The sequence below is a fragment of the Oxyura jamaicensis genome, chromosome 1 (assembly GCF_011077185.1).
Source record: "Oxyura jamaicensis isolate SHBP4307 breed ruddy duck chromosome 1, BPBGC_Ojam_1.0, whole genome shotgun sequence".
Lineage (NCBI taxonomy): Eukaryota > Metazoa > Chordata > Aves > Anseriformes > Anatidae > Oxyura > Oxyura jamaicensis.
Genome location: NC_048893.1, coordinates 148204337 through 148224690, shown reverse-complemented (window position 1 = coordinate 148224690; position 20354 = coordinate 148204337). Strand labels below are relative to the sequence as shown.

Sequence of the window (20354 nt, the reverse complement as noted above, 5' to 3'; positions counted from 1 at the left end):
AACAAACAAACAAAAACATAATCTATTAGAAATATCATACAGCCTTTGCAAAACAGATACATAAGTGCATTTTCAAAGGAGTGCAGGGTAGAGATGTAGAGATGTTGGGTTTTATAAAATATTTTATTTCCCAAATCGTTTCATATTATATATATATATATATAAATATTAAGAAAGTGTTGAGTGCAAATGCATATTGTGCACTTCCATGAGAAGCTTTTAGGAAGCTCATATATATATTTCCTTTTTTCCCAGAAAATCTCAATATCTAATTAATTGACCAACTTTTTGTTTGTTTGTTTGTTTGTTTTCCTCCTAGGACAAGGAGGTGTTGCAATCATTTATGTTAAAATTCTGTGATTTTTTTCTGGGTAATGGAAGCCCATAAAAATATTGGTGCCATAGTAGATCAGAGGAAGGAAAGGACTAAGATGAAGAGAAGACATTTTTACCGTACAAGTGGCCACACAATGACAGAGGTTGCCTGGACATGTTGTGTAGTCTCCATCTTTGGAGTCATTCCGATCCCAGATGGACACAGTCCTGGGCAGCTGGCTCTAGGTGACTTTGCTCTGAGCAGTGACTAGATGATCTCCAGAGGTGTCCTCCCACCTCAGCTGTTCTATGATTCCCATTGATTACACTGTTGTTCACATCAGCTGAACACTTCCTCACAAGGGCACATAAATCTGTTTGATTTTGTGACATCTTTTCATGGTAGCAGTTTCATTTTTGCTGACCATATGAATGAATTGATTTAAATTAAAGGCAAGGCATTACAATGCTATAGGTGACAGAGACAGCAGGAGTAGACACTTAGTCCACCACTTTTCCAGTTTCAGATGGTGTGATTTCAAGATACTAGGCTAATGCTTGAGAGTGGAGCCGTTCCTATATTCTAAGACAAAGGAAAAGCCAAGACACTCCTCCATGTGTATATCTCTGGTTTAGATATCTGTGTGGATATTGCTGTTAATTTGTCGTATAATGTTCCCATTTTACTTTGTGTAACAGATGTGTTGGAATTGGAAGGATGCTCATTGTTTAACTACACAGTAACTCACTTCCTTGCAGTGGGAAATCCCTGTGACTGTCTGGGCTCCTCTGGGAAGAAAGCATTGATGGAATAGGAGAGCCGCAGGGGGCAGTTCGGAGAGTGGCTCCTTTGGTGTTTCAGGTGCTGAAATACTGCATCCTTTTTAGGCTGATTTACTGTTCACTTCAGCCTTTGTGCTGTCTAGCGGAGCTCTCATTTACTGAGATATTTGGAGTCACAGGCAGTCTTAAAAACAAGTATTTTCATTAAAAAATCTGTCTGCAGCAGACTAATATACAAGCTTCCTCCCAGCCTGAGTTTCAGACGCATCTCCCTAGCTACCATGGATCATACCTAATCAAGGGCTTTGTGTGGCATATACAGCTGTCTAGGACTTAATAAGATTCTTCAGACAAATACATCATTTCAGAAGGAACACAGTCCACAGATCAGCTCAAAGTTTTTTGGCATTGCTTAGAGTTTGTCCATAGGGTCTTCTACAGAAAGTCCCCAGTTTGTTTCATAGTATGTTAGCCCAACAAGAACAAGCTCCAGACATGAAACCTCATCAGCACAGCAGTATGCTTGAGTTGCTAAACTCTGCTAAAAATCTGTGTTCATGCTGATAAATGAGTTTTGGATGTGGTCTGTTTGGAAAGGCTGTACAGACCAATCCTTAAATGTTTTATCTTCTTCCTAGCAGAAGCAGCTTATTTGGGAGAAAGCTGACATGCAACCTCCTATCCATTAATAAAGGAGCAAGCAGAGGCTTGCTCTGTGTTCATTTTTTGGGTGTACTTGTTGAAAATGACATGAATGAGAGAATTTCACTATTTGACTTGTGAGTGCCTTTCACACTGTTAGAGATCCGTGTCCATGCTGCCAGCTGCATCGTACCTGCCATTTCAAATTTTCGTCCATCTGGAAGCTGTTTTAATCTGACATTTTTGGGTGGTGCTGGGGGGTATTTTCCTTATTGACCTTCAGTGTCATGATAAGCCCTGTGATTAAGTGATTTTTGGTACAGCTTGCTGTGAAATTTCAGCATTTGTCACTTTTTGCCTTTAAGAAACACTGCATGCATGTGTGTAGTCTGGCATTGTTTCTGTGTGTAGAAGATACCTGTATTAACATGTAGTACACTTTTTCAGATAAAAGTCTTTTTTTTGGGAAAAAATCCCCATGAAAATAACTATTTGCAGTATGGAAATGATGCACTTGCCATGTCTTGTGACATTTGGGGTGTGATTTTTTACATGTTGATTTTATTGGTTTTCTGGATATTGCACCTCTGCTTAGCCATGGTTACATTTTTGGGGGTAAGCCTAGATTGTTTTTCAGATACTATAATTGTTTCTTTTGTGTGTATCATTTTATACATATTTCATATACTGTACAATCTATTTAGCTTGCTGACAGTTTTCACTTTTGTAGTGGAACTTCTTGGGAAAATACATTTCATTTTCATTAATTGTAGCTATAAATACAGCAGTGGAGATGCAGCTAGAGACGAGCATAATGTTTCCTGTTGTGATCTTTGAGACAGGAGAGATGAATGAGTCATTCATTCAAGTAGCTGAGATGATTGTGGAGGTTTCAAGGCAAATATGAACTTCTCTCTCTGTGGTCTGCTCAGGCTCCCAGCCCTGAGAGTGACAACCTCAGGCTGCCATGGTCTGTGCTGATGCAGCTTGCTCTGGCAGTTGCCTGCTGCTGCTGTGCCTGCTGACCCCATTCCCCTTTGTAACCTGAAATACAAGCTGTTGCTGCAAGGCAGACAGCCCCTACTTCCCTGGCAGCGACTTTGAGATGCTGGGGAGGATGCAGGACTGCTTCTCTTGGGAAGGAAGCAAAGAGAGAATGACTTTTTAAAATAAATGCCCCTTTTCTGTGAGCGTACATGTGTGTGCTGCAAGAGTTTCGACATGTTTTGCATGCTACTGATGTTATAGTGCATGTGGTTGCTCCTGATTTTCAGCTGATGTCTCTACTGCTCTTTTTCCTCTCACAACTGATACTCAGTTCCCGCCCTTGTCTGATCTACAATTACCACCCCCTGTAACTTATGCCTCCTACTTTTTCTCACGGAAAAATAATGACTTCTACTGATTATTTTCCTTATTTCTTCCCACTCCCTCAGCACCAAGCCTCACTAGTCTCCCCACGCCAAGAGGGGCAAATTAAAATAGCAACAAAACTAATAATTCTTCTGCAGCAGCCTCTTATTTGCTGCTGTCAGTGCTCTGCGCTAACTTAGGTTCCTGGGGAGAAGGGTTAAAGCCCAAGCTGTTGCTGGGACCTTACATCATCCTGCACAAGAATTTCATAATGCAGTTTTTCAACTGCAGGGAACAACTCAGAGGTCTAAATACAATTTTCTTATGCCCTGTATTAACAACAAAAAAAGCCTATACACTTCTTAATGAAATAAATGCTGCTTAATTCATTATCACAAGTTGCTAAAAAAAAAAAAAAAAAAAAAAAAAAAAAGCCTTTATTAGCTGGACAGCAGTTCTGCAGAATTAATTGCTTTTTAAGCATAGCATTAAACTTGTTTTTATTTGTCTGAGTAATTTTGAGTACTTTTCCCTAAAACACTAATAAAAATAAATCCTACATTCATGCTGTGTTTAAAGCAATTTTGATAAATTTATACTGTTAATACCAAGCCTATTTTGTTTCTCTAATAAGATACTTATGAGAACTGTGGAATGCTCCATCTAAGTCTGATTTCCAGCTGAAATCAGGTATTTTGGATCTTGCCAAACTCATTGTCTTCAATTTGGTTAGCAGAAATTGTTTGGGGGCTTTTTTCTTATTTGCTAAACAGAGCTCTGACACTTCCTGGAAAAGGGCTGGTGTGAATTTTTAATAGTCTGAAAAAATCCATATGAGGAAACACAGTATTAGTGTTAATCCATTCAACACTAAAATCAGATATGGCACCCTAGTGCTGGAACAGTGTTTCCCACCACTGGAATTTAACTCCTGTTTGCTCACTCACACCATTTTAATCCCTCTCAGTGAAAGCCATGAACAACAAATGCTACTTTTCACTGGCCCAAAGCTGCCTGATTCCTTTCCAGTGCTTGTTGTGGAAATACAGGTCAACAGCTGAATTAGGCCCCGGGGGCAGCTGCCTTTCAGCAGGGCCAGATCCTGCTGCTGCCGAAGGATTCTCTGGAGCTCAGGTCTCAGTAGGAGTCACGAGTGCTGTCTGCCCCGAGCACTGCCAGGCCACAGCTAGCAGCAAGGCTGGTGGCTGGTAAGTGCAAGCTCCTCTGAGCCACTACTTGTAATGGAAAACAAGAGCTGCAGGCTCTCGTAGCTTCTTTTAGCATAGTGGGATCCAAGGGCTGGGAGTGTCTGACTTTCAGGACAGCACAGGAGCTCCTGTCAGCTGCTAAGTTGTACCTTGCAGCTGTAAGGGGCAGTTTCCCCCACATTCTCTTCCTCCGTCTGGAGATTCCCTTTGTAAATTTCCCTTTCTTGCAAGGCATATGTTGTTATTTTATTATTTTCTTTTCTTAACACCACTTTGCACACCGACTACTTTAGTTCTCAGGGTGCTGGTGCCGTGCTCTTGGGTGCTGCAATCCTGCTTCCTGTGTGTAGACAAGAAGGTAGGTTGCTTATTATTTGTCTGAATTGAGATGTAGAATCCATGGTGAAGCTCAGAAGGTGCAACCATGTACTTCGATCCCTGATACCATTTCTAATTATAAAAAAAAAAAAAAAAAAAAGTAATAATATAAAGGAATGGATGTTTTTACTGAAAGAAAGATCTAACTGGATTGAATACCCCATTCGAATGCTGTTTTTCTCCAGGTTGGCATATGCTCCCTAGCTGTGCCACCACGTCTCCTAGCTGTTATGACCACCATTCAGTCCTTATGAGCCGTGCAGGTTCAGACATGATTTGGTGCTGCTGCATGAGAGGAAAGGTGGCCATTGCAGTAACAGCACACTTGTTCTTAGACGATAAAAATCAACCGGCAAAGTTTTTAAGCATGGTGGTGCAAGAAATATTATTTATTTCTGTAGACTCAGCGGTCTGCAAAATGATACATTGCTTCTGAGTTCAACAAGGTGAATATCTTGATTAATCAGAGCTGTCTTCCAATGGAAATGGGGTTTGATTATTTATTATTATGGAAAATGTGTTGGCTCTTTCCACAGATAAAGTAATTTTGATTTGTACAGGAGCTTATTTGCTTTTAGGGAAGAACAGCTTTTTTTTTTTTTTTTTTTTTTTTTTTTTACACACCACTAGTTGATAGTTAGTCCTTAATTTTCTTTTAATGTCACTTCTATTCTTCAGATTGGAAAAAAATCCCAAGAATGCCTGGATTTCCACTTTCTGAGGCATATTCCTCAGAACTACTAACTCTCATCCTTTTCCTACTTTTGCATACCCATGTATTTTTGAGATTAATCTGTTTTATTTTTTCTGAGTGGTAGTCACAGATTTTCACCCTGCCTTTGTTTTTATTTTTTGGTGGATCATCTAATTTCTGTTTTCACACCATCTCCCACTTATTCTTCCATGATCTATGATATTTACCTTCCTCCATTGTCTGTTCCTCATCTGCAGACCTCTTTGCTTTTCTTTCCTTCTATTTCACATCTTGTCTTCATTTTCAAGCTGTTTGAAGCACCCCAAACTTATTCCTCAGGACAGTTACTACCTGTTTAGTTTTTTATTCTGGCTTAATTGCCGTATGTGTCCCATTCTCCTCATCTAGGGATGTGATGTCAAAACCTTCTTTGCAGATTTGTGAGCTTTCAGTGCTTCCTACTTTCCTTTTTCTCCCATACCTTTTCATTTCCCATCCAAATTTTGCTTTCATCTTCAGCTGTGGCTTTAGTCCTGGGATCTTGTATTCTGTGTAACATGTTAGATTATGCTTCTTACATATTCCAGTGTGGGTTTACCAAAGTGTGACTAGTCATTGTAATGGTCTTCTTTTCTTTCTAGGTCCTATCTTCCTCTGTTTTGGAAACCATTTATTTAACTTTTTCTACTCCTACCCTTAAATACAAAAGCAGGAAAAAAAAAAAAGAATGAAAAAAAAGGAAAGAAAAAACTCTCAGCAACCTCTCCAACCTGTAAACTCACATGAAATCTCCACTGTTTTTGCTTTGTAGACTTTGACAGTGGCTACCTTACTAGTGAGCTTTCTTTATGGCTTCAAAGTAGTAAAACAGGTTTTTATAGGGTTTATTTCACAAGCTTAAGTTATTTGAAGGACTGATTTCTTCCTTTTCCTTTCCACTGGAGTAACAGTCCTCCTAAGTTACAAAGAACTGTCCCTAGATAGCGGGACTGGCTAGAAGGTCTCATCTACCTTCAGATTTTTGTAATAGTAACTATCACTGAGAATACGATGTTCTCCATAAATTTATTGGAGGGGAAAAGGCAGTTTTAGCTTGCAACTTATTGGACCTGTTTAGACATCTATTTCAGAATGAGAAGAATTTTTGCTGTAAAATTTCCTATTTCCTTAAATACAAGGCAAAGAATGCCTGAATGTCTCAAGGTACAGGAATCAGTGATGCATAATCCCATCCCTTGCATCCACATCTTTCTTTAGTTTCTTGATCCACCACTGTCCATATTTATTAACATTTCATGCATATGACAAAGGTAGCAACATTCTCGTAGCTCATAATGTAACTTGAAAATGATTCAGTAGGGTGAGTATTGATTATTTACTGCTGTTACTGGATACAAAGAAGAATATAAGATGTAACATGTTTAATATGGGTTTTGGAGTTTCAAGTATTTGAGGGGAGAAAAGGCACAACAATTCCTACTGTGGATGGCTTTGATATTTTCTTTCTCCACCCAGGGAGACAAAAGCACTCAGTCCACTGGCTAGGTTCAGATTTCTGCCCTTAGTTGTTTATTTGCTTGGTTGATTTTATTTTATTATTATTTTTTCTCTAAACTGTTGCAGTGAACGTTGCTTTTTTTTTTTTTTCCCCTGAAAGGATTGCTTTTTTAGTCAGCAGTCTCATTTCTGATAAAGTTTTAAATATTTAATAAAGCAATTGTTCTGTGGAAAGCACCGTTTGCATTGCCTTTGTTCTTTCATGGTGACTGAGGAGATTGACAAAGTAGTACTTTGTGTAATATCTATACTTATTTCTAAAACAGAAGAGGATAGATGTTTTCAATTTAGCATAGAATTCTGTACAGTGCTTATCAGGCTTTACCGTCTTAACATTTTTAATCAGTTGTAAGAGATCCTCTTACTCTCTGATTTATATAATAGACCTCAGCTTTTCTATTTTTGCTTCATTTGACTTCAAAATGTTTCCTATGCTATAAGAAATAGACATTTTGTTTTCACATTCAATTTTTCTATATATAAATGTTAAGAGTCTCACTTTTTAAACAGTAACTTTTAAGGAAGAAAAAGATCAATCATATTCTTAAAACAAGAGAAATGATATTTAATATCAAATATATTACCCACATATTATTTGACCATTTCTTCTCAAATGCATCTTGACTGAATTTTTCAGGCGACTCATAACTGGTCATGTGTTTTGAATCCTCCATCTCCTGGAGAGCTTTTCGCATCTTCTGGGGAATGCTGGACTCCTTCTTCTTTCTTTCCCTCTCTAAAGAGAAATGAATTATAGGAGGAATTGGGAGTTGTATAAACCTCCCTTAGCACTACCAAAAGTTCATTTTGAGCAGTAGCATAGCAGTCCTGTGACTTATTTGAAAAATGCTTTCTTCATAGAATCACAGAATGGTTCAGGTTGAAAGGGACCTTAAAGCCCATCCAGGTCCAAGCCTATGGCAGGGACACTTCCCACCAGACCAGGTTGGCCAAAGCCCCATCCAGCCTGGCCTTGAACACCTCAAGGGATGGAGCATCCACAGCTTCTCTAGGCAACCTGTTCCAGTGCTTCACCATCCTCATAGTAAAGAATTTCTTCCTAATGTCTAATCTAAATCTGCCCTCTTTTAGTTTAAAACCATTAACCCCTGTCCTATCACTACACTCCCTGACAAAGTGTCTCTCTCTTTGAGTGAGTCTCCTCTTCCTTGGTGCTTTGCTCCTGTTCAGCCTCAAGCACCTCTTGTTCATCAGTGGCATTTCCTCCTCTCCTGTCCAGGGGGTGACATGGATCAAGGAATGGGGCTTCTCCACATGTTCTGGCTGTCTGACTGTCCTACCGTGAGCAAACACAGAGAACTTGCTGCAGAGGCAGCTCAGGGCTGAAGGAGGGATGGGTGGCAGCTAGGCGGGACTGCAGTGCTCTGTAGCCACATCCAAAGCACATGGGTAAATTGATTGCTTGTGGCTGACTGGCAAAACGAGTGTCAGTTCCAGTCACAGAAGTCTTGGCAGGTACATATGTCTTATTTAGTGGTATCCCTTTGAGAAGTTTTGGGCCTACTGCACGCTGTTAACCTGATTTCTTGCTCTGAGAACTTGCATCAATGTTTACATGCAGGGAATTGTTTCAGGCTTATGCTCTTCACAGCAGTTGCTTGTGTTTGCTAATTAAAATATAAAGTACCTTGATTTTAGTGTTCCTGATTACTGTTGTATTTGTCAGGGAGGTTTGGAGACTGATCACAAATCAATCTTCTCTGTGGCAGACATTGCAGGAAGAGTCTGACCTCACTGGCAGGCTTTAATTACTTGTTTCATGTGTTTCAACTGTCTTGAAAACTGCTAACTCTCTTTAATTGCTGTGCTTTAGTCAGGTACTCCAAACAGGAGGCTGAGTATAAATATGTGAAGCTCATAATTACACCTGTTCTGTCTAATGCTGTTTTAACATACAGTGCCCTTCTCTTGTCTACTCGCAGGGTCCTATCAAGTCAGATGAGCTCATAGTGTTCAAGAAATTCAAACAAGTACACTTGTAGGGTGGTAGGTAGTGTGCCTAGCTGGTCTCCTTTGATAACTCTTGGTTCACTCATGTGATATTCCTCTGCACTCTTGAAATGCAAGGATTCAGGGAAACTCGCAATTAAGAATTTACTACTAATGCTTGAAAATGCTTGAAATCAGAGATAGTGAAAATGAAAGATTGTGTGGTTTTCTAAACAAAAGATTGCATATAAAAACTATTAAAATGTTGCCTTTAATTCCTTCATTATACATTGTTTATTTTTCCTCAGAGCCAACCTTTTTGGGTCCCAGAAAGAAGTGTTTTTTCACAGTTTTCACAACTACACTTGGGGCAAAGATTTTAGGAGCCATAAGGCACTGTCTTTACAGCAGATTAAATAGAAAGCCTTGTAGCAAGAGGCTAGTGCACAATCTGGCCAGTTGGCAGCAAAAGGGGAAAATTTGCTTGTGAGTGATTGGTAAGAGCATTTTAACTTGGAACAACGTGGAAGATGATGCAGTTGCTAGGTAATGTCTTTCATTTCTAGAAAAAGTCTTGAGGTGAAAGCTAATCAATAAGGTAGATACAGTGTGATGTCATTTGTTGCCATGGTTTCTGAATTTAGCAGTCTGTTATCTGCAAATAATATTGATGGTTGCTATGCAGTTGAATCTTTTCATATTGTTGTTTTGCGATTATATAGCTCTTTAATCTTGGTTAAAGCTTCAAAGAACAGCGTGTCTAGGAGTTTAAACATTATAATAGATAGGCTTGTATTACAACCCTAAAATATCTTGAAATTTACTACCTAATAAACAACAGGCATCAGCAGGAAGTGAACAAGGTTAACATTTTGGTGATTAAACTTCTACAAAGCAGTTGACATTTTCTAGTAAATTAATCTGCAAATTAAATATCTCTGTGGAATTAGTGCTATGACTCATTACATGGCAGATCATGTAAAAGAGCGGTAAGCAGTCAATCCCCTGGATGATAAGGCAGTCAAATGTCTACAGCTGCAAATGGCTCAAAAGTCATCACAGCTTCTTGAAGAATGTCCTTATGTTTCATATATCTTTTGTTGTTGCATTGTGGCTCTTCGTTAAGTTTGGGGTTTGCTAGAAAATATTTCATAGCAGCTTATGCAAAGGATCAGCCAGGCTGAGAAGTAAATGAGCCCTATTTTTTCCTGATAGTTGTAAAGGTGAAGGAGAAGTATTTTCAAGTCAGGCCCTTTAAATCAAATACAATATTTCATAATCTATGGAGAAGATGTTAGTTTTAGTGGGATGCCTTGTATCCTTTACTTGATTTATTGGCATCTCTTTACAGTAGTTTTTCCTGTTAGTTTGAGTTATTGAAAGCTTTTTGGAGTGAAAGAATGAAGAGATGAAAAGACAGCTCAGTGAAAGCTAGAGAAGGTAACACAGGGTGATCTGAAAGCCAAGGTGATTTGTAAAAGTAGAAAATGCATGGTACCCATTAGTGAAGCATTTTAAAGGAGGGAATGGTCGACTGGAAAAAGTAGAAAGAGAAATAGAGTGAAAAGCAGGAAAGAAAGGTTGATGGAAGAAAGAAACTGGTTTTATTGGGGTGAGAGAAGAATTGGGGAAGGAAGGATAGAAAAAATCAGGTTACAGTTTGCTGAATTCTAAGGTTTTTACATCTTCGGAGTGCCATTTGCCATGCTGTCATGTCTTTTTTTTTTTTTTTCTTTTTTTTCTTTTTTTTTTCCCCTCTCCAACTAATTCCTCCTCCTCTTACATTTCCACTGTTTTTTGCCTTAACAACATATTTCTTTAGAAAGTGCTTTGCCACCTTCTTTCTTGTCTTTTTCACACATCTCTCCGCTGTGTGGTGACATTGACTATCACGTTTCTTTTGAACGCAGAAGTAATTGCCATCGTAGTCCTACTTGTCTCCTTAATTTAGTGAGCAAATTGTCAAGGGCGTGACCCCAGCGGGAGACCCAAGGAAGGTGGCACCGGGAGAAGCGAGGCATTTTTTCGGCTAAGATCCTGCTCTTGCAAAGTGGGCAGGAGTGTTGTGGATGACTCCTCTCCTGGAACTCCTCTAGAAATCCCCTGTTGGCCGTGCAGAAACACAATAGAAGCCTTCAAGAAGGGTGTCCTCAAAGCACTGCTACTGAAAGGAGGCAGATGGAGGAGACATGCCGGCTTGATGATGATAACAGATGTCAACAAGTTAACAATCTGAAAAGGAAACTAGCAGCACAGCAGTGCTTCTTATCCAAATGTTTAAAGAGAGGGAGGAGGAAGGGAAAAAAAAAAAAAAAGGCAAAGCAACATGGAAGAGAAGAAACAAATCAGTAGAGATGATCAGCTAGAGCTGTAAAAGACTATCTGACACTAAATCTGTAAAGTGCTGGTGCTGACTGGATTTGTCTAAAGAAGTATTTCACTATTAGGCTGCCACAAAGGAAGTGCATTTACTTCAGATGCCATATGCCAACTGTGCAATTAGGCTTCCAGTCATACATGCTGCCTGTACTAAAGCAGGGGGCAAGCCTCAGCCATTTGCAATTGCTGTTGCGTAACTCTTGCTTTTACAGCCCTGGATATTCAGTTTCAGAAACTGCCCTGAGATTTTTTGTTGTTTGGGATAAAATACTTGTTATCTTTTATTTCCGCAGGGTATTTATCTTAGGGATATTTATTTTCTGTGTTGCTGTTTTTTTCTTCCTTAGGGAAAAACTAAATTGTCAGATTATTTTAAAAACAGTTTCACATAATAAAATAACTCAATTTAAAGCAGATTAAAATAAGAAAACATTTTCTGTCTTACAAAAAGCAAACAACAACACAACACATCGTAATATAAGATGGACAATTTGGTACTTTGTACTAGTGGACAAATTCTTAACACATACATGCAATAGTGGCAGGTCTGAGACAGCTTTAACAATATTGTTTATTAATTTGTGAATTTTTGAGGTTTTTCTTCTGCAATGTCCTGATACCAATAGCCGTTGTAGGAAAATGAATGTAGGTGAGAAGCAGACAAGGGATTTTTGGTAACTTGTAGACAGTAAACTGTACAAAGCAAAGTCCCTAGAGCCACCGTGACACTACCAGCATAGCATAGGCCTTGTGATGCCCTACAACCTGTTCCCAGCCCTTACACACTGGGGCTATGGTGTTTCATATAGAACTGGATGGCCCAGTGTCACAGAGCACTGAACTCAAGTTTGGGGTGGGTTTTCCAAGCATGATACGGACACTAAAAGAAAAACATGGATATCAATGTCAGCATTAAGTGAAAGTGTCTTTGCCTTGGAAGTCACATACAGGTCTAAGGTAATATAATGTAACCTAGAACAAGAACTCATCGGCTGTAGATACAAATCTTCTAGGCGCTTGTTATAGCTATGTGATGTAGGTTGACTGTCGTTAGTATAGACCTGTGAATAGTGCTGAATGTAATACCTAATGCAGTTTTTGCAGTTGACAGCTGGCTGTTTAGACTGAGGAGAATACAGATATTTAACCCACTTAAATGTTTTAGCAACTGTTGATGCTATTTAATAAAAATCTCAGAGCATGCTGCTACAAGTTCACTTCAGTGTAGAGAATTCTTGACACAAAAAGTAGTTCACAGATCTGAAGTCTGGAAACTTGACTAGAGATTTATTAAAGCAATTTTCATTTCATTTTATGTCTGCATGACTCAGCTAAGCTCTTCTCTGGAGCTTTTATATCTTTAGTTCGGGTCTTGGGTCAGTCATGCTGCAAATAATCTCTTTTTATGAGTAGACTTAAGGCATATGTTTGTTTTTCTTTGTATTGATTTAGAAAAAGTTAGTTCCCAACCCAAATCTGAACAAGTGGTTCTTGTAATAGTTGCAGCACACTTTTTCTCGTATATGAAAAATTAAATGTACATTTTGATAATTCACAATATACTGCAGAACTAAGTGCTTGCTGCTTGAACATTGTGACGAAAGATCAATTCTCACCAGATCTACACACACACACACACACACACACACACACACACACACAAAAAAAAGCCCAAAGCCTTCCCAAGGTCTCTAGCACCCTAACAGAGCAACTCTGTGCACACTACGAAAGCAATCCTTCCTGATTCTTGTAGCTTCTGTTTCAGTACTAAAGAGTCATTATTCTCATCTGATGTTTCAAATGTAAGGAGGTTGATGTGCAGGATTTCATCTCCTGGGCTTTCTGTCTTTTGTGCGAAGACTCATGAGGTGCAGGACTTGGCAGAGCTAAGACACCACACTAGTAATTCATCTCCTACACACGTCTGTTCCTCTCTGTGGTGTTCACCAGGAATGCACCAACATTGGTACCTGTGATAGTGGTTGGTATGTCATGGTGAGCAGCACCGGGCACCTCCCTCACTCTGCAGCTACAGCTCTACAGAGAACACGCCACATTTAGGGCTCTGATTAGGGCTCTGATGTTCTTCATTTCTCTGAGAAAGTAAAATAGCTTTTCAGTGCAGAAAGAAATGTTCAAGTCCATCAGGAGAACTGCATTTTTAATGTAGATGTTAAATTTTGCCGAAGAGGTAGCACCAGCCCATCTAGGTATTCTCAGAAATCATCAGGCATGTTGGAGCATTTGAAACAGAACTGTACTGATATAAGTTCATAAAGCTTTTCTAGAAAACTTATTTTTTCCAATATAACTAGAGAATTTCAGGTTGAAATATTTCTAGTAGAATATTGCTCCTCCTTGCCCAAAATCCTTGCAAGAAACAAATCCCAAGGTCTTAATTCTTTGTGTCAGATCAGGCCAATATTCATGTGTTTAAAGAGGTTGTAATGACATTATTGCATGTATTAAAAATACTTCCAATTGTGTCCTTTATCTGGCATCTCAGAAACCATCCTTTAGGTCCAAGAATTACCAACATTTTAAAAGCTGGGGATCCTTCCATGTATTGTCCTAATTACTCTTTATAATGAAATATTAAGCCCTCCTCAAATCTCCACATATTCTGTGTCAATTGACTATATGTCAACCATTTGTATCAGGACTGAACTAAATTAGTAATAAACTAACAGTTCCTCAAACCATCTCTATCATTTAGAGTAAGAGAAAGCATTAATATTCCCCAGCAATGTGAAGAAAACTATAAGGCAATGTTATTTTTTATAGGCAGTACCTTATTTTTATATGAATAGTTATTATTATTATTTTTTATGAAAAGCCGTTCTAGGTGTGGGAAGCCATTGCCGACTGCTTTGGGGATGGGAGATGCTAAATAAACTGTGTCCACTGTTTTCTGTTTGAGTTTATGCATTTCTCCACATTGATTAAACTAAACTGGATTACACTTACTCTTAATGCTTCAGACTGAGGTGGGTATGATGAGATTGTCCACATTATTTTTGGCAAGTGTTGCATTTTTTTGTACTCATTTTCTCTACCATTAATTCTCTTTGGCAGTCTTTTGACTCCACCAGTCAGTGATTTTTCCTTTTGCTTAACTGAAGCTGCTATATTCTATCTACATACTTCCTTAAGTCATATCTGCTTCCCCCCACCCAGCATGTCCCCTGCAACTTTGTGATCTTCTGTGCAAATCTTGCCACCCCCATTCTCTGATTTGCCATTTCTCAACATTATTTTGAATCAACTGTTCCTGTCCAGCATGAAATGGGTTCTGATGACAACAAAGACACAGCAGCTTTGCTGAATATGCTCATTTCCTGAAATTGCTTGATAACAAATAAATTGCATTTTATGTTAGGTAGTGTTTTCAGATGTTAAACCTTGGACAGCCATAGGGCAGAAAAGTCCTTCCTGAAGGCACACTGCCTTCTGTTCATCACTAGTGTGATACACCATCCTTCCTAGGTGCTGATGAACCTGGTTTGCTTTCAGCACAATCTCAGCTTGGGCTGAAGGTTAGTGCTGCAGTTTGGTACTGTATTCCTTACACATAAGAGGAAAAACAAAACAAAACAAAACAAAAAAGCCTTTGTTTTCATTTTGAAGATAAAAAGTCAGTACTGTGCATAGAAAGATCATTTATGTTTTAGAGTTATAGATGGGAAAAGACAATGAAGTGCATTTTATTATATTCTGTGTTTATTTTTACATTGAAAGCTATTGCTAATTCTTTCTGATGTTTTTGCAGCAATAACAGAGTAAAAATGTTTTATTACACAAGTTATATACTTCTAGTGCAGTGCTTTAAAATGAAAATTACCTGTATGAAAGAGACTTTCAGTCAGTCCATATAGGAAGCTGGAAATTGGTTTGAATGCAAGCAGCTAGTGTCACAGCAATTTGCATGGCAGCAGATTTAATGTATGTCTAAGGCATTGTTTACTTTAGCTATGCTTTCATAAATGTTGGGCAAAAGAAATGAAAAACTACTATAGTAAATGATGAATAAAATCAAAAGCTAAATGCTCAAGGCCCAGATTTTTAAAATTCTAGAGTCAGCTACCTAACGCACTTACGGGTTTTAATGAGATGTGGCATTTAAATTCCCTTTATAAACAACAACAAAAAGCCCTAAACTGGTCTTTTTTTTCAGTCTTCAAGTAATAACAATTACCAGTAATAAATTAAGGCTCCTATTGACATCAGTGGCAGAAACGAGTGCAGGGGAATGTTAAGAATGTAGACAAAAAATGTCTTGTATAATTATCCGTTTTTAGAAAATTGCATTGCAATAAGTAGGTTAAGCTTTTCAATACTAATAGCTACTACAACATCCATCATAAATCTACCTTCATCTGAAGTCATCAGATGAGGAAATTTACTGTCCCTGTTTAGTGAGGAGAGGAAGCCAGTTGCTATTAAATGTCTGAGGTGAATTTGTTTCTCTTTACTCATAAAATGTAGCTCTCGCTTAGAGAGTTGAAAAGGTGACAAATATTATAGCCCTCATGTGTTTAATTGTTTCTGTATGCCCTGGAATTTAAAGAGAATTTAGGATGTGTTTGGCAGTAGCTTTCCCTCTATAATCAGGTTGCTATGGTAAACCTATTATTCCAGACAAAGAAAGGGTATGTTTAGTGAAGTGCTGATCCCTCTTCAGTATAATGTGAGCTTCAAATTACTTTTGAACGACTGAATTTGTATGGTAAGTATTTTAACACAATAACTTAGAGAACAAGGTTGCAGAATAAGGTGTGGCTTCTATTATTTCAGTAGCAGACACATTTGACAAGGTAGTAGTATGGCTGAAGCAAACTTGCCCTTCAAACATCTTCTGCTTTTCCCAGGGAAGAAACCTGAAATTTATTGTTACAGAATGATACTAATTTTTTGTGTTTATCTATATGGCGATAAACTCAGCCTTTGAATTTTACATTTGCTGCATGTCATTTAGTTAGTTGTTCAGAAGCAAAATTGATTTCAACCCTCTGTTGAATAACCTCCAGAGTGTGCCCACCTTACATGATCTAACCAAACTCTCAGTACTTTTGGAGGACAACATGCTTTTAAAGTCAGTACAAAGTTGCAGTTATTTACTGCCACCACTAAATTCCCTTCTCACGTTCCTTGTGCTGGCTTTGTCACATTTGGAAAAGGAATGGTGAAGAAATAATTTGAGTACCACTTTGAGCAGTGTACTAAGCTACTATGTCTGTATCTGTGAGTATTTCAGAGTGGAGAACTAGCTCAGGGAAATTATTTTCCAGAGCACTGACAGAGGTTTCTGTCCATTTTCAAGAAACAACCAGCTCTGCTGAGGTCCACAGCCAGAAGACCTAAATCATACCCTAAACTCTGTCGGAAGCTAGCCAAAAATATGAGGCACAAATACCAACAAGGAACTTGGCCTGTTTGTATGTTCGTGTTTTATTCATTAGCTATGATAAGAGGAGTGAGGAAGTAGGACCTAAATCCCCTTCAATTTTGAAAAGGCAAACTGAGCTTGTATCTCATACATGACAAAAATGTGCCCTATCTGCCTGGAGATGGGATATTCCTCAGGTTTTCCCCAGTGAAACTGTTGCACATGAACAAAACCAAATAAATATTAATTGCAGCAGGGACTGAGAGGAACCTGATCCCATTCCAGTGCAAGTGCCCAAACACTGGTCTCTCAAGTCATTTTCACTTATTAAATTACATATTACGGAAGGTAATGCTTAATTACAGAACATGCAGGAGCCTCATTACAGAACCTTCCTTTGCTCAAACCTCTGGAGGATTTTCCATCTCTGCTGACTCCTCTCTTCAAAACAACTTGCTTAAACTGATTTTATTGTCCTTCAGGCATCCTCCCTGTGTCATTAACTGGCCAGGATGCCACTGTTCAAGACGGTTCTTTTGTTTATTTTTATAGTCTTCACAACAGATGGGTCCTGTTCACCAGGTACCTATCTGCCTAGGGGCTACTGACTGTGCTTTGGGACACTTGGTGATGTGACATTTTTGTAGAAGAAGCCAGGATGTCTAAGATGGATGGATAGAAAGAGACTGAGATCCCCAAACAGTGGCAAGTTGGACGCATTAAAAGTCTCTGTATATGTTAAAGTATTAAGGAGCCATTTTGTACCAGATACTAATGTAGCTTTCCTTAGAAAATAATTATAGCTTAGAGAATGCATGCAAATAATATCAATCATTCTTTATACAATCGTATTTTAAACGTTGACATGATTACCAAATACAGATGTATTTCATGATATGGTTGGATGAACTTATGAACTTCCTATAATGTTTCTTTCTGGAACTAATATCTTCAAACAATTGCCAATGCAATGTAGTTTTAGAGTAATGTATATTATAAAGGTATTATGAAGCATTTGCTATTAATTCAATCAGCATTTTTTTTTTTTTTTTTTTTTTTTTTTTTTTACAGCACTTTAGATAATCATAAAACATCCTTCTAGACTGCATCCCGGCACATACAACTTCAGCTTGAAAATGCAATGAACATTAATGCTTGGAAAGATAAAGAGCAGGGCAACTATAAAATAAGCTGGAAATTTTGTCCAGAATTAATACAATCCATCCAACTCCAATTTAATTGGACTGATTTTGTTGAAGAAGAATTGTGAGAAATTTAATTTATAAGCTGACAAAATATGGAGTAACAATGATCTGGTGGTATGTTGACCTAAAAGGTTTTATTGTCACAAAGCCTACAGTTAGAAAAGCCCCATTAAGGTTCCCCTTAACAGTCCTTTCTCACTGTGCAAAATATTTCAGCAAATCCTAAAAAAAAATAATAATACACATGTCAAACTGTTTGGGTGCATAATGAAAGACTACACTTAGAGGGCTTTTTGCCTGGGAGCAATACTTGCTCCTATTATATCTTTGGGTTCCACAGTCAATAGTGTACCAGACCTGTGCTGAATCACATTGATGCTATGGGTAGATTAAATCCAGAGAAAAAGCACCCAATGTATGTCTCTAGTGATTTTTTTTTTTTTTTAATGTGTTATCTCAAGCCTATCAAATTCACTATTTTGGTCCTTGTGTCATATTTTGTGCATTCTTACAGTCACATCATGTTAAAAGAATTTACAAATATGCAGTCAAACTTAGAAGTTTGGAAAGAACAAAACCAACATTACCTTGACTTGAGTCTTCCTTGTATTTGTGTAATTTAGGATTGTCCTTAATATTATTTATATATTTATTTTGATATCTAACCATTTAACTCTGGCTGCTCTGAGAGCTTCAGAGAAGAAAATCTGTGGGTCTTGCTGAATGTGTTCCCCCTTTAAGCTCTGTGGATTTCTCCTGTGAACAGGTTGATGGAAGGGGGGACTATGACAGAGGTTGTGCTTTCTACTTCTATTTCATCACGTCTGGAAAAGAAAAATCATAGCTTTTATTTTATTTTATTTTTTATTTTCCAAATGCCTGAGAGAGTATTTAGAGTTATGATTCTACATGAATAAAGTAGACTGCATCTTAGTCCTGTGCATAAATGGTTTAATTCTAATCAAATTCATTTGGAGTTTCAGAGGTTTGTGCTAAATATTTTAGATCAATTAGAAAGGTTAATTATGCAGTTAAACATGTGGCATAGCTCTGTTATGCAAAGTTAAGATATGAAACAGATACAATGTCAATGACTGCTTATTGTTGCTGTTTCCTCAGGATGTGACAGTGATATATTTTGCTTCTGGTTGCCATGGAGGAGGGGTAGTTTTTTTGTTTGTTTGTTTGTTTTTGTGGTGGTGTTTTTTTGTTTGTTTGTTTGTTTTTAGGGCTTATGTGGATACTTTAATTAATACAGAGGGAGTTGTAGTTTGTCTTTGGGAGGTAGACTATGGAATACGTTTGTTGTCTTATTTCAGTTGTTTCACTGCAGTTGTGACTCATAAACATTTGTTTGTTATTACAGGGAAATGTGAATGTGGCCAATGCACTTGTTTCCCTCCAGGAGACAACAGAGTTCATGGTAAAACTTGTGAATGTGATGATCGGCAGTGTGAAAGTGCAGATGGTGAAGTCTGTGGGGGTATGCATTCACTCAATATAATATAATTAATATAAACCTTAGCAGTTTATAACTTTATGTTTCCCTTGATTTCATAACATAATGGCACTATAAGACATTGACATCATTGATCAGTTATAATGGATTATAGATTTTTGTAAGAAACAAGCCCTGTGTATATTGAATGTTAGTGAATATTTATTTAAAAAACTTCAGAAGCACCAAGAGTGAAGTAGACTAGATACTCCTAATAACATATATGTAAGTGCTGTAGTATATGTCAGCTTCCATCAGTGTTCTTTAAAGAAGAATAAAGATGCTTAAATGGGAACTTGAAAAATTAGGTAATTTTTCTTTTGAACTTAGTATAGTTGATTTATGGAGAGTGTTCTATTTATCTTAATAATGACCAGCAATACATTTAAATATTTCATATTCAGTAACAGTGATATTTCTATTTTCTTAAAAAGGAGAATGTATTACGGAAGAGTCTAAATGCTTGAGATACATTGCCACTGTACATGTATATGCAGATGGTTTTTTTTAGTGTTGATTTTTCAGTAATGAATGTTGGTTTTAAGCAATATTACAAGTTTTTTTAGATATGTAAATGCTTACCTACCATATAGTATTTAAAAACAAATGAGTTGTATTTGTCCTAAATTCTATATTTCTATATTTTATTGGCTTTCTTTCTGAAATATTCATAATATTAAAAAAGTAGTCAGTATGAATCCTGACACATTTTATTATATTTCTTATTTCTATGTAAGAAAAAAATCATATTGCTTCATAATCCTTATGTACATATAAATTCTGACTACAGGGAATATTTCTTCAAGGGCTCTGCTAAGCAGAATGGAAAAATTATTATAAAAGTCTCTAACCAGAAGTAATAATAGTTTATAACATTCAATGTAATTCAATAATATGAATGTGTAGAAAAAGAATAATTTGAAATTTAATTTTGTTCAAAGGACATAAAAGCAGATAAAAGCACTGAAAAGCTGGGTCATATCGGTTATAAGTTAAGTAGCTGGAA

The 20354-nt window shown here is 37.6% G+C and overlaps 1 protein-coding gene across 1 annotated transcript in view; it reads left to right on the top strand.

Annotated features, from left to right (window-relative positions):
- The window catches only part of ITGBL1 (integrin subunit beta like 1), a 147671-nt gene that overhangs the window by 106673 nt on the left and 20644 nt on the right, over positions 1 to 20354 (top strand). Inside the window, exon 8 of the mRNA XM_035318578.1 lies at positions 19217 to 19333. Coding sequence (XP_035174469.1) covers positions 19217 to 19333 — 117 coding nt within the window. The remainder of the gene's footprint in view (positions 1 to 19216; positions 19334 to 20354) is intronic.